This window comes from Diadema antillarum, unplaced genomic scaffold, assembly GCF_040938485.1.
Source record: "Diadema antillarum isolate AM-2024a unplaced genomic scaffold, OU_Dant_1.0 seq00001494_RagTag, whole genome shotgun sequence".
In the NCBI taxonomy this organism is placed as follows: Eukaryota; Metazoa; Echinodermata; class Echinoidea; order Diadematoida; family Diadematidae; genus Diadema; species Diadema antillarum.
In genome coordinates, this window is record NW_027272231.1 from 27173 (window position 1) to 41180 (window position 14008).

At 37.6% G+C, this 14008-nt stretch overlaps 1 protein-coding gene across 1 annotated transcript in view; it reads left to right on the forward strand.

The window, feature by feature from the left end:
• Positions 1 to 640: 640 nt before the first annotated feature.
• Positions 641 to 14008, forward strand: part of LOC139710021 (membrane-bound transcription factor site-1 protease-like) — a 28550-nt gene continuing 15182 nt past the window's right edge. The window contains exons 1-9 of the mRNA XM_071621972.1: positions 641 to 1109; positions 3770 to 3921; positions 6929 to 7097; positions 8178 to 8269; positions 10356 to 10473; positions 10995 to 11215; positions 11688 to 11804; positions 12179 to 12246; positions 13389 to 13491. Of these exons, the coding sequence (XP_071478073.1) occupies positions 854 to 1109; positions 3770 to 3921; positions 6929 to 7097; positions 8178 to 8269; positions 10356 to 10473; positions 10995 to 11215; positions 11688 to 11804; positions 12179 to 12246; positions 13389 to 13491 (1296 nt within the window). The 5' untranslated portion in view covers positions 641 to 853. The remainder of the gene's footprint in view (positions 1110 to 3769; positions 3922 to 6928; positions 7098 to 8177; positions 8270 to 10355; positions 10474 to 10994; positions 11216 to 11687; positions 11805 to 12178; positions 12247 to 13388; positions 13492 to 14008) is intronic.

The following is a 14008-nucleotide window of genomic DNA, read 5'->3' on the forward strand; positions in this document are numbered from 1 at the left end:
GCAAATGTATTCAGAACTGCATGCATGAAGTTTCATTTCCAGTATGGTACATATCTATATCTATTTGTTTGAAAATGCACAGAGTGCTGGCAAGACATACACTTGGGACCTGGTCTCTCATAACACAGCTACCGCATACCTGAGTGATATTTCATTTCATAAATTGGATATAGAAAATAGTAAAGCCCTCTCTCGTTACCTTTCTCAGAATTACCGGACGAGAAACACATGTTACTTTCATTTTGACAATCCTTGAAAAAATAGTAAGATATCAAATAGTAAGGACCTCCCTCATCGCCTTGCTCAAAAAACCTGGACGAGAAACTACTTTCTTTTTTTACTTGGCCTAAAGTATTACTTGACCGAAAGAACTTTTTTTTTTCTCTCTCTGTGACAGTGTCATAAAAGGAATGTGAATACATTTATATTTACAGCTGTAGATGTGTTTAGGTCTATATGTCCTATTAGTATCCTGTGAGAAAAAAAAAAAAAATGGAATGTGTGACAGTAGATGTTACCTTTGCGGTTTATGGTACGTAGTACAGTTTGTAGTTGCATTTGACTGTTTGTGATGTTTATGAGATGAAACTTATTTACTGGTAATGCTGTTGTGTATTCTTTAGTTTCAGGCTCACTGAAAGAGCTGCTTTGTGCATGCAACAGTGAAAAGTTCTCCCCAACTGACCTCAAAGAACCATGGAAGGCTGCTGAGATGATAACTCGCAACATGGTGCATAGCCATCATCTACTGTGGAGCATCGCACTTTCCAGCCATTGCACGTGTGGAAGAACTTCCGTGAGCAGACATTTTTTGTGACGCAGGACTCTTCCGCAGCTGCTCCGAGAGTTCACCATGCACCCTCGTCGCCATGGTTCCTCATCACGGGGGACCGGGATGGACGCTAACTGTCGGAGACTCTTCTACGTGGTGTTTTTACTGACAGCTCTTGTCGAAGTCAGCTTTCAGCTCGATAGATCCGTGCAATATTCGCCCTTCAGTCTGGACTCCAGTCTACACTTGTCCTCGGCCACATGTCCAGGAGAACCGCCACATGCCTCAAGGAACTTAAAAGTTTATACTCATTACACCACAGAACGAGTCCAAGATGGTAAGACAGCATTTCTGTTTAATTCTTAACATATACAGTCCTTTCCATATCGTTTGGTGTGTGTGCAAGATGAGTATATCACATTTATTGCTTTGCACAGCATTATATTCTCCATTGTATACTTGAATCAGAACAAAAATTTGCACAGTTTCTACTTGATACTGAATAGTTAGTCACTAGAAAGCAGCACATAGCCATAATATACATCTGGACTTTGGTTTGATCCATTCCATGATGATTCCTTTGCAATGAGAAATATGTGTTTATGTGTCTTCAACTAAAAATAACACAAATGCAGAGTAAAGGTCACAGTACTTGAAAATTAATATTTCGAGAGTTGCGTTGCATCCTGCTTTTGCCTGCAGGATAGATTTCTATGTGTTTGACCACTGCCTCCCACCCCCCCCCCCCCCTGACACCCACACACACACACACACACACACCAAGCTCTGTGGCATAGGAAGGCATGTAATAATATTTTGTTTATGGCTGCATTTGTGTCATTGATGTGACCCTCCTTTCTGCTTACTACAGGGTAATGTACAAAACTGCATCAATTTTGTATGTTTGTGTCTGTACCTGGCGTCTCATGAATACAATGTAGCGCATATTTGATTTAAAAAAAAGTGGAAAAATTGCTCCATAAAAAAGCTCAAATATCTACACACTGCAGAGTTTTTGTAACTCTGTGGAAATATATGATTCGAGTCGAGTAGGTGATCTGCTGTCATACTGTAAGAGAATACTACAGCTGGAGATTTACACTGTAACTACCATTCGAAATAATTACAAGATTTGGAGCTTCTCTTTTTGGTTTGTTTTTTGTTTTGTTTTACATGAGGATCAAAGTCTCAAAGTTACATCAAATAAATCTTTGAGCTTCACATACTTGGAGTGAGTCAGATTGTGTACCTTTGCAGAGTTGAAGTATTTGCATGTTTGATGTACATACGGCATAGGGGCACTATCTTATCAAACCTGACATTTGTAGACCTCAAATATTGTGTCATACAAGTGTACTAGAATATCAATTTATGAATGCAAAGGTCAAGGAGTTGCTGAATATTCCTCCACGAATGAGCAGAGAACATTTGAAGGCCCATGTTTGAAGATGTGCTCTTTTAAAAAGTTATTGATTAGTAGTATGAGGGTGCTACACTGTACATAACTTCTTCTTTTTCTTTATTTACTACTAAGCAGATTTTACAATTGTCGCAGAGCACTTGCCCAAACATGTATTTTACTTGCCTTTAATAAAAGAAAAACAGTCCAAAAATATAAGAAAATTATATAGATAAAGTTATAGGGATGGTACAGTATTGGTGGAGATGAGAATTGGGCTTTTAACTTTTTGCGAGATACCAAGAAACCACTTATGATATAGTACAGAGCATACCATTTTAAGAGGAATTCAAAGTTTATTTGATGAAAATCGGGTTTGGAATGACTGAAACATCCCAAAACAAAGTAAAACAAAGCGATCGCAATAAAGTGTAGGTCCCACACTTTATTAGAATCGCTCTTTTTGGGATATCTCAGGCATTTCAAAACCAATTTTCATCAAATAAATGTTGAATTCCTCATAGAATTACATGTACATGCTCTTTCATGTTTCATTAGAGGTTTCTCATTATCTCACCAAAAAATGTTAGAAACCTGAAATTAGGTCTCAACCAAAACTATACGATCCCTTTAAGGGCTCGATGAAACACAATCATTTGAATTTAATAGCACATGTTGATTCACACGCTTAAACACATTGGAGTAACAAACTTGGTTCGATGGAGTGTTGACTTGCATTTCAGTAGGGCTTCCTGACATACATGTAGGTGTTGGAAAGTAGCTGAAATGAAATTAAAGTGCATTGTATCACTAAACAGTCATTATCTTTGGGTTTCTGCATGGTTAAGTTTGAAGGAGGGAAAAGTGAAAAAAAGGTGGCTTCGAAACTTTTTCCTTTACCAATTCAGGCAAGCATTTTATTCTCATTGTTCCAAAACATTTGCCCAACTTTGATTTTCACTTGCCATGGGCAATCAGGAGCAAGTGCGTAGCACCTTGCATGTACAGCTTTCAGGGAGGATATTCAGTGGGCTACAATATGCAGTTTAAAGGGTGTGTACAGTTCTTGTCGAGGTGAAGATTTAGCTTTTAACATTTTGCGAGACATTCAGAAATTACTCTTATGAGATGTCAAAGAGCATGCAGTTCTAAGGGGTATCAAAAGTTTATTCGATGAAAATCGGTTTTGAAATGGCTGAGATATCCAAAAACAAGGTGAAACAAGGATATCCTAATAAAGCATGTCGCCTTTTATTATTAGCATTTTTTTGGATATCACGGCCATTTGAAAACCAATTTTCATCAAATAAACGTTGAATCCTTCTTAAAATTACATGCTCTTTCATATTTCATAGGCGGCTTTTCATTATCTCACTTAGGAATGTTCAAAACATGAATCCCTACCTCAGCCAGTACTGTACAGTCCCTTTAAGAGAAAGAGAGTGATGAATACAGAAACAGAGAAGTGAAAATAGGAAGCGGGAGAGATTGAAGTAACCTCACATCACATGACGTGGCATTTCTTGAAACTGAAAGTGCTTTCCGTTCATCTTAGTACAATATTGTACCCTCTCGATTTCTCTTCCTTCATCTGGCAGAGTTCATCATTGTATTCAACAAATACTATACGGCCAAGGCGCGGCATAAATACCTCTGTGCAGCGATGAAAAGCAGCAATGCCAGCTCCTGGCAGATTGTCTCGCGAGACAACCCCGCAGCTCACTATCCCAGTGACTTTGATGTTGTCAAGGTGAGAAGCTGTGTGCATGATTTATATAAGTATTACTATACATGTACTTGATGCTTCATTCTTCTGCTATGTTGCTGTAATGATGATGATCATAGATATTATAGTATTGATGATGATGCGGCTCATGATAGCAATGATGATGTCTGATGATGCTTGATGATAATAATTTGATACTAATGACAGTGATACATGTACAAAGCTGTACATTTACTTGTACATTAGTAGTGGTGGTCTTCTATGTTGCTATAATGATGATGATCATGAAATGATAATATTGATTATGCTGCTACTCATGATCGCAGTGATGATAATGACGATAATGATACTAATGACACTGATAGTAGTGGTTGTAGTAATCATAATATTAGACAAAATTTATAGTGATGATGATGATTATGATTATCGTTAGAATTGTCAGTGTGATTATAGTTGGTAGCAAAATCATTTGTAATGTAAGCAGGAGTGTACACGTCTTTTATGTATGTTAGTGACAGTTATATGGCCAAATGATGATGATAATAATAATAATAATAATAATAATAATAATAATAATAATAATAATAATAATGATAATAATAATAATGAAAATGATAATAGTAATGATGCTAATAATAATAATAATAATAATGATAATAATACTAATGATAATAATGATAATAATACTAATAATGATAATAATAAAGGCAATGATAATAATAATAACAAACAACAACAACAACAACAGCAATGGTAAGAATGATAATTGTAATGGTATCCCTGTCATTGTCGTCTTGTCATTATCATTATTATTGTTAGGCATTTTAACATTGAGAAATGTAATCATAACTAGCACAATAAGTTGATGGTGATTTGTGAATGTTATGGTTTCTGTACACAGTATCGTACCTCAAAGACAATGTACAAGATTGTACCATAGATTGTACCAGGAAGGATGAAGCAAAATGTATGCTGATAGTGTGTGAATCTTTCATATGAATAGCACATGTGCCCCAAATCCTCAATTTCCTGTCCTACTTCTGTGTGTTACCTGAAGCAGATGAAAATTTGGATCTCTCATCACTGGAATGCAGCAAAAAGATTCCTCAACTGATCTAAACTACCATGAAGAGAAAATAGTTATTTTAGGCATTAACATTATTTTGTCTTTCTTTTTTCTGAAGTAAGCCATTTACTGCTTTAAATCTGATTTTTATTGTGCCACTCTCTAAATTGGCAACTTTGGTGTCAGGTTGTTTTTTTGTTTTTTTTCCAGTTTGCTGTTTCACTGACCTGTCTGTGTGTGACTTTTGAAGATATTGTCAGGCAAATAACAGGCACAACCCAATCAAGTACATAAGTGAAATTGTGCACTCAAAAGGCTTTGCTTGGTACTAGATGTCAGCATCAGTTGAAGCCATGTGCTGACCAGTACATGTTTGTCTATATTGTACCTGTACTCAGCAAAAACATTGCGAAAACGATGTGTCATATGAAGTACATACAAGTATTAGAACTCTTCACTTACATTTCTTTTGCATAACAACATAACATACAGTGAAGCAAATGTAAATAGAGCATTCTAGTCTAAAGGGCTAAGTATCAATCACATAATGTGTAGTGTCACAGTACAATGTACTGTATCTCCAAATTGACTTAGACGAATGAAGTGAAATCCTGTCAAACGGATTTGAAGAACTTTTATTGAAATTTCACATATTGTTGTAACATGAAAGAAAATGAAATATTTCAGTGTTTTCACAGTCATGTAGGTCACAAAACATTCACACGAATGAGCTAGGATTATGATGTCATCACATCACAACACTCCTGCAGTTATTTAGTAAACTGCAAGTTTTAAAAAACAAACAAAAAACAAATCCCATAACTTAGCATAATGTACTTGTATAGTGCATTGTTCTGTTTATTCACTTTGTTGTATCTACATGTAGCTAGTCAACTGAGTAACATCCATACTTTAAAGGACAAGATCACCTTCCTAGACATGTGGTTTGAGTGAATGCAGCAATATTAGTAGGACACATCAGTTAGAGTTTGAGGAAAATCGGACAATCTGTTGAAAAGTTATGAATTTTTGAAGTTTCTGCTCAGTCACTGCTGGATGAGAAGACTACTACAGCTGATGATGTCACATGAGTACAACGATATAAAAAAAATATAAAGAAAATTCAACATATTTTCACTTTTCTCGCATAATAAGAGAATGCTTGACTTCCCTCTTTCAGAAGGCAGGGAGAATGATAGTACCCTTAACATACGTCACTGACAAGTCGAGGAAATGTGCACTTTTTTCAAAAAGTAACATTTTGTGAAATTCCCTTTATATTTTCCTTATACTGATGTACGCATGTGACATCATCAACTGTAGTCTTCTCATCCAGCAGTGACTGAGCAGACACTTCAAAAATTCCTAACTTTTCAACGGATTGTCCGATTTCTCTCCAAAACGTTCACTGATATGTTCTACTTATAATGCTGCATTCACTCAATCCACATGTGTATGAAGGTGAACTTGTCCTTTAATGAATACCACAGTTTAGATTTTACACACTCTGTTAGAAGTGATCATAGTAGGAGAGAGGGAGAAAGAAAAAGTGATCATATGATTGTGATGTTAAGGAAGTATTGTGTCACAAACATTTGGGTCATGCAGGGAATATTTGTGTGCTCTTTGAGTGAGATTGTGCAGCATGCATACATGTACAATATTGTGCTAGGTTTTGAATCATACCAGTGGTATGTAGTGTGTGAATGTGCTTGTTTACATCGTGTTCAATTGTAATTTTTGTATATAGTTTAGTCCTGTTAGTGTGTTGGGCATGGTTGTGATATATTTTTGTGTGTGCTTGTCATGGATGCATGTGTGCTTTTGGATCGGCATTTTTTTTTTTCTTTCAGTTGCATTATTACAGTGTATTAGCTTGCTTGTTTATTGTGCAAATTGTGTTTTTACTTCGTCAAATTTTGGTTCCTTTAGTTTCCGACTGCTTTCTCCACCCAAACCTTCCAGATATCTGGAGCAAAGAAGGCTGATCTCGCTGCCCTGTCTGACCATCCAGCTGTGAAGCAGGTCACCCCACAAAGGCGGGTCACTCGCTCCATCAAGCAGGTGCAAGGTATGTGCCCTTTGAAGAAAAGAAAAAAAAACCCAAACAACCAACCACACCAGGATAACAAAAGTGCCCACTCTCTGTCTGGTCCAGTAGCCCCAGGCTTGCCAAAACATTAGAAGCAGTTACTGTACTTGTACAGTATGTTTGCACTATTACCAGTAGTGGAATTTGATTTCCTCCGCATACTGTTAGTAACAAAACTTTTACTGTAAGTCACTGATGGTAGGATTGGCGATTCTTATTAAAAAATGAAATGTTATGGAATTTTTTAATACTGTCTTCATGACGTTGCCCAAGCAGTGTAACATGAAAATTGTTCTAGTCTTCTGTCCGGTCATGAGGGCTTAGGCATTCTTTAAAACAAAGCTTTAAAAATTCATAACTGTGCAGGGATTGTCTGATTTTATTGAAGTTCACTGATGTGTACCATTCATAGTTTTGCATTCAATGAACACACATATTTTGGGTAAATTTTCCCTTTAACAGTTACAGTCTTTGCAAACATGTTAAGTCATAGTGGTGCCATTAGGCCATTTGCGTACGACATACACTGTACATGCACACACATTGTACCCACAGTATAAGCCACGTAATGAGTGTCGCTATTACACCATAAACCCGCACATTGGTGTTGTTGCCAGTTATTTCAGTCACTGAATAACGAGGCCATTTATCAAATTGTCATTTTGTGTTGACACACAAGAGTTAATGGTTTTTTTTGCGTCGCATTTGCAAAATTGATTGTCCAAAAATGTTAATTTGTGGTGTGTGGGAATGTGGCTATTGTTCGTCTGACAATCAGTATGGAGATGAACAGATAAGATAGATGATTGACTTGAGTACCGGTAATATGAGAAGGGGACAGAACAGTGAGATGGACTTGGTCATTCAAGGCAAGCAGATTGAGTGTAAGAAGGTGAATGATTGAATGAATGAATGAATGAATGTATGTATGTATGTATGTATGTATGTATGTATGTATGTATGTAGGAATGTATGTATGAATGAAGGAAGGAAAGAAGGAATGAAAAGGTAAAAGAAAGTTGCAGTTGAAGTCACTGAATTCCATGCTGGTAATATATCTTTGTGCATGACATTGTGATCCCACAGAACCAGGTGATGAAACTGGTGACACACACAATGCAGAGGTGGAAGTAAATCCCAATGAGAATAATGATGTTTATGTCAGCCGTAACTGGACGTCATCGAGAAAAATATCTAGAACCAGCTTGGGAGTGGTGAGTCTGATTTCCAGAAGTGCAGCAATTTAACCCTAAAAAGGCCAGTGGGGGGGGGTGTTTGAATCAACCCCCCCCCCCTCGACATTTTTTGCGACTACTCCGCCACGCGAAATTTTTTGACCGCGCCGTTCGCTAACTTTTAACTTTCAAGTCTCGCGCATCTTTTGACACCATTTTCGCAAAAAATCGCACATACCGTTACGACGCTGCATAACGTTTTATACATGCCTGTCAGACAGAAAATTGCTCAAAAACGTGATTTTGTGTATAAAGTCTATGCAAATTGAGTTTTCTCTTCTTATTCATAAAGATATGATTATTTTCATTTTCATAGGCTGAAACTAATTAATTTTAGCATAATTATGCTTGAAATAGGTTCTGTCATAAATTTTGCGGAAAAAAAAGGATGAAACAAAATGTCGAAAAAACAACGAAATACATAAGAAATTCATAAAACAATAAAATACATAAGAAATTGATTTTGATACCAATTTTTTTTTTCAAGTACATTGTTAGGAATGCTACAAAGAATGTTTTCACCAAAAATTAGGATTCTAGGAGCTTTAATTTCTGATTTAGAGCAAAATGTATGATTTTATGCATATATTAGCATAATCAAATATGATGATGAAAATTTCCATTTCTGTTTGTATAGCTTGGTAGATTACGCCACAGGTAATGCATGTGCCAAATTTCATGGCATTTGCGCGATCGACGGCCGAGATCTCGGGAGGGGGGGTTTGAATCAACCCCTCCCGGCCACAGAACACCCAAAAAAGCCCGGCCTGGTTAGGGTTAAAAAAAAAGCAAGATTTGACATAAAAATCAGTAATTTTAATCAAAGCACTGAAATAAGAGCTTTTAACTAGTGAAGATTTTGCCCCAGTTGTTTGTTTTGGCTGCCAAAACACAAAGTTACTTATTGCTTGTGACATATTTCTTTTTCAAAAGTTGATCTTGTTTTTATGTAACATGAAGGTGAATGATTGTACACAAGACACACTATGCCGATGATCTCAAGGTGTCTGTTAATCACAGTACTTAGTCACATGGTATTCAGTCGCACAGTGCCACATGTAGTGCTCGTAGTGCTCAGTCCTGGCGCAGTGCTGGTGTGCAGTCAGTTGCTGTCGGCTTTAGCTGATTACCACAACACTCTGACTCATAATCACTCTGCCAGTCTGAATGGTGCTATTTGTGAACTCTTTGCAAGTATGGCATTTTGCAGTATCCACAGGCTGTGCCTGGTTGATGTGCCCCTGAGCAGCTGTGTACATTGTCATTAGCAAGTCATTATGTGAAGGGTTGATAAAAAGAATGATTAAAATATCAAGCAGCAACATCTAAGCTTGAGCATAGAATGTAGTTAATTGGGTTTTTTTATACACTCTGACAAGTATTGTGTGATACACATTTAATTCTAGATGTGAAAATCTAACTCTCTCTTCTAGAATTCCATGTGATACACACAATAGTCTTCTGTGTGTATCACAATGATAGTCATACTATAGTAATAACAACATTGTTTGTCATTGCCCCTTTTCACTATGTCAGGGTACTCTTGATACATCAAATCCACACTTCCTTGTCAAAAAAAAAAAGAAATGCATTTTTCTATCTCTTTGCTATGTCAACACTAACAGTATATTTCTCCCTTGGCATTCCTACTTGCTTTTTTGGTTGGTTTCTTTGTTTGTATGTTTTCTCTTTTTGAAATATTGAATGAGTACCTGGGCAGGGTAACATGCTATGGTATCCCTAACTCACTCCCTTGATGTGATTCATTATGTGAATGCGGTTATGGGAGAAAAAGTATTTGTATCACATTGGTTAGAGTTAACTGACAGAAGACCCTGTAGTACTGATATGTGTACATTTCCATCATGCAAAATGTTAATTTTTTGGCATTTTTTCTTCACAGTTTTTAATCAGCACCCAGGATAACTAAAGTTCCTTTGCACCAAAAGTACCAAATAATGCCATAAAGATATTGTGTGACAAGGTGTCTCTACCACACAGGCTGGGTTCAAAACAAGCCACAAGATGTATTAGGAAATGTGCATCCATGTTTTTTACCCTGCAGAATGGAAACTTTTGGCACTCAACTGGTCGCCACACAAGTCGACGTCTTCTCAGGGCCGTACCAAGGCAGATCACCAGCGCCTTGGAAGCTGACCTCTTGTGGGATATGGGCTTCTATGGTAAGGCTGTGACTTCTACTTAACCCTTTAGCAACTGAAGATTCTGTACATAATGGCCTATGGTTCCCTCGAAGGGACAGCATTATTGCTCTCATTTTGACAATTTTCACTCACTGCATGTTTATTTGTGTCTATTATAAGTTAGGCTTATTTGAAAGCCTATTATGACTTTACCAAGAGAATGGTGTATCACAGAAATAATTCTGATACATTTTTGTTGACCTTAACCGCCTTCAAATTACATAATTATATATTCTATATGAACAATAAACAAAAAAATGAAAAAACATAAAACTATTAAAAAAGGGATTGGTGGTTTTGATGGTTTCAGGAGTAATAAGACGGACGGTTCAGTTACTAATGGGTTAAATGAGCTACACTGTATTAAAGAGATACTGGGCCTTTTTATGTTGAGAAAGGTAATGTATAGTCAAGATATTTGTATATGTCGTGCAATGGGCAGGCAACATATTTGTGTATGTCGTGCAACTGGCAGTCAACATATTTTTCTGCCCCTTCAGGTGCTGAAGTGAAGGTGGCCGTATTTGATACGGGACTGAGCGAAAATCACCCGCACTTCAAGAAGATCAAAGAGCGGACAAACTGGACCAACGAGAAGACGCTGGACGATGGCCTGGGTCATGGGACGTTCGTGGCGGGGGTCATCGCCAGCCACAAGGAGTGCCTTGGCTTTGCCCCCGACGCCGACCTCTACATCTTCAGAGTGTTCACCAACAACCAGGTAAGACTGACTTATCACCTGTCACCTATCTCTTAGTCTGGCTGACTATTGGTGTTTGTGTGTGTGTGTGTGTGTGTGTGTGTTGGGGCGGCACAACTGTAGATTTTACAGCCAGTTTCCTCCACTCCCCGTGGTCCCCAGCTTTTCTCAGTATGCCGTTCCAGTGAGGGAACTGTTCAAGGAGGGGCGGGGGATGGAGAGGCAGACAAAGGAAAGACCAGAAGACAATATCAGAAGGTGGACTTGCTTTGACTGGAACAGCATATTGCGAAGGCTGACTTGACAGTTTGTTAGTGAGAGCTTACTGTCAGGTTTAATGTCTTTGAGGAAAGTTTGTGAAATATCCGAAAGCTTAATGAAGCCACTCAACCACTCTGTGCTCATGTAGACATGTAAAAGAAGAAGTTGAGATGGAAATTGCCTCATTTATTTTTTTCTTTCTTTTTGCCGTGTTCTTCAACTTTTTATTCAGGTTTCATATACATCCTGGTTCTTGGATGCATTCAACTACGCAATTTTGAAGAAAATCAATGTTCTGAACCTGAGCATCGGTGGACCTGACTTCATGGACCATCCATTTGTTGATAAGGTGAGTGTTGGGTCATTTCTCATGACAAACCTGTAGGTAGACATCTCACAGTATGTGTGTCTGAAATTTTACTTTCACAAATTATTGAAACATTAACATTTTCATGTACACACCATGTTGAAGATGCTTCAAGAAGTTACTTGTTGTAAAAGAATCATAAGTGATTGTATTTGGATGAAGATTTTGAGGGAGTTTGAATTGCAACTGATTCTTTTTTTAAAAATCATACACCAGGTATGATATGCGATAGACAGGTGGCCATTAAGTTAGGTTTGTCCTTACTTTATTGTGTATCTATTGTAACGATTCCTGCCTTGGGCCTGTTTCCATCCATCACCTGACAGTGATCATTCTGTTTTTGCTTTAAATCACAGGTCTGGGAACTGACCGCCAACAAGGTCATCATGGTTTCTGCCATTGGCAATGATGGGCCATTGTATGGGTGAGCAGAGTTTGATGTTGTTCCTCTTCTACCCATACTTCTTTTCTGTGCATGCATTTATCTGAGGATTGTTATCTACTGCTAGAGAATTAAGAGAGATACCAACTACTGTAAAACACGATATATTTGCGGCATGAAAGTTTCGCGAATTGGAACCGATGACCTTTCTTGCGGCATGAAATTTTCGCGAATTACCACTGGCGTCCAATGCATATTGTGTAGACAAGAACTTTCGCATGCATTTTAATTTCGCGAATGTTGGCACGCGCGAAATTCGCAAAATTAAAATGCAGGCGAACATTCCTTGTTTTACAGTATTACTTTTTGTGCAGTATTTTATACTATTATTTGCCAAAAATCTGGCATGATTTATGGCTATACTGTTTTTCCCCAAATTGTGCCACTGCACATGTCTTGTGTAGGAAAGTTAAGAATACTGTTTTTCCACTAACAATGTGTCTTTTCAACCCTGAGAATAAGTTTGGCATCTCTAAAACAGATTTTTCAATCTTTTTCTTGCAGTTTGTTGAGATTCTGTAACCTTCTGCAATGCTCACAGTATGGGACTTACAAAAAATGGATTCTTAAATTTCAATATTTATACACAGTCCTGAAGGAGAATTGTTGCATCAAACCATGTGAAAGATAGCATGTCAGGATTTTTATTAAAATTCGTGCAGCATTCATGATCTATGGCTACAGCATGGTAGGGCATTTTAGTAGCTTTCTACAAGTCTTGATAAATCTAAGCAGCAGTAAGCATGTGATGAGAATCAAATGGGTAAAGTTTCAAAGTCAATGACATTTCCATACTTGTTGATGCAGAGTCTGACTACTCGTACATACATGTAGTAATGAATATGGTGCATGGGTAATTCATTTATTAGACTTGGGCAAATATGGCTCTTGCAGCATCAAGTAAATGCTATATTATAAGTTAATAGATTCTGTGTAGTCAACGTTGATCATTGTGTTTGCCTCAATGTGGATAAAATTGTATGGCTTAAATACCATGTATGAGAGGCATGGTCGGTAACAATGTTACTTTGACATTTTTGCTTAGGCATGTAAGGTAGGCATGCTCTTCAAATGAGAAAGGTGAATGATATGAAGACTTTCTGTGTGCATCTCATCTGTTGCAGAACCCTGAATAATCCAGCAGATCAGATGGATGTCATTGGAGTGGGTGGCATCAACTTTGAGGACTCCATCGCCAAGTTCTCATCCAGAGGAATGACAACCTGGGTACGTATGCAAACATGCGATTAAAGTTTGGTCTATTTCAACATTCATGACTGGTTATCTCTCTCTCTCTTTTTTTTTTTTTTCATCATCTGCCTTTCATATTGGAGCTCCATGCGAATCAGTTTGGCATAACGTATGCGCTTTATACTTCTTTTCAATTGAAGTGAAAATTTTCTGCAAGTACTAAGGCAATATATTTTATGTATTACTTTGAAGATGTTCCTTCTTAATGTGATTTGCAGTGTTGCCCTTGGTAAGCATAATGTTGGAAGAGCACCATTTGCCCATCTTTCAGTGGTGGATCTTTGGGGAGGGGGTAAGGGGGGTTTGGGGAGAGAAGTAGCATAGAAGTATTTTTTTTTCAATTTCTTTTGCTTTTCATCATTATTAGGTCACCCCCCCCCCCCCCCCCCCCCCCTTAGCAAAAGCTAGATCCGCCCTTGAATGCTATTTGTAACACTGTTGGTGGGACCCAGTTCTTTCATGTACAAAAATTGTAGGTATTTCTTTTCCAAGA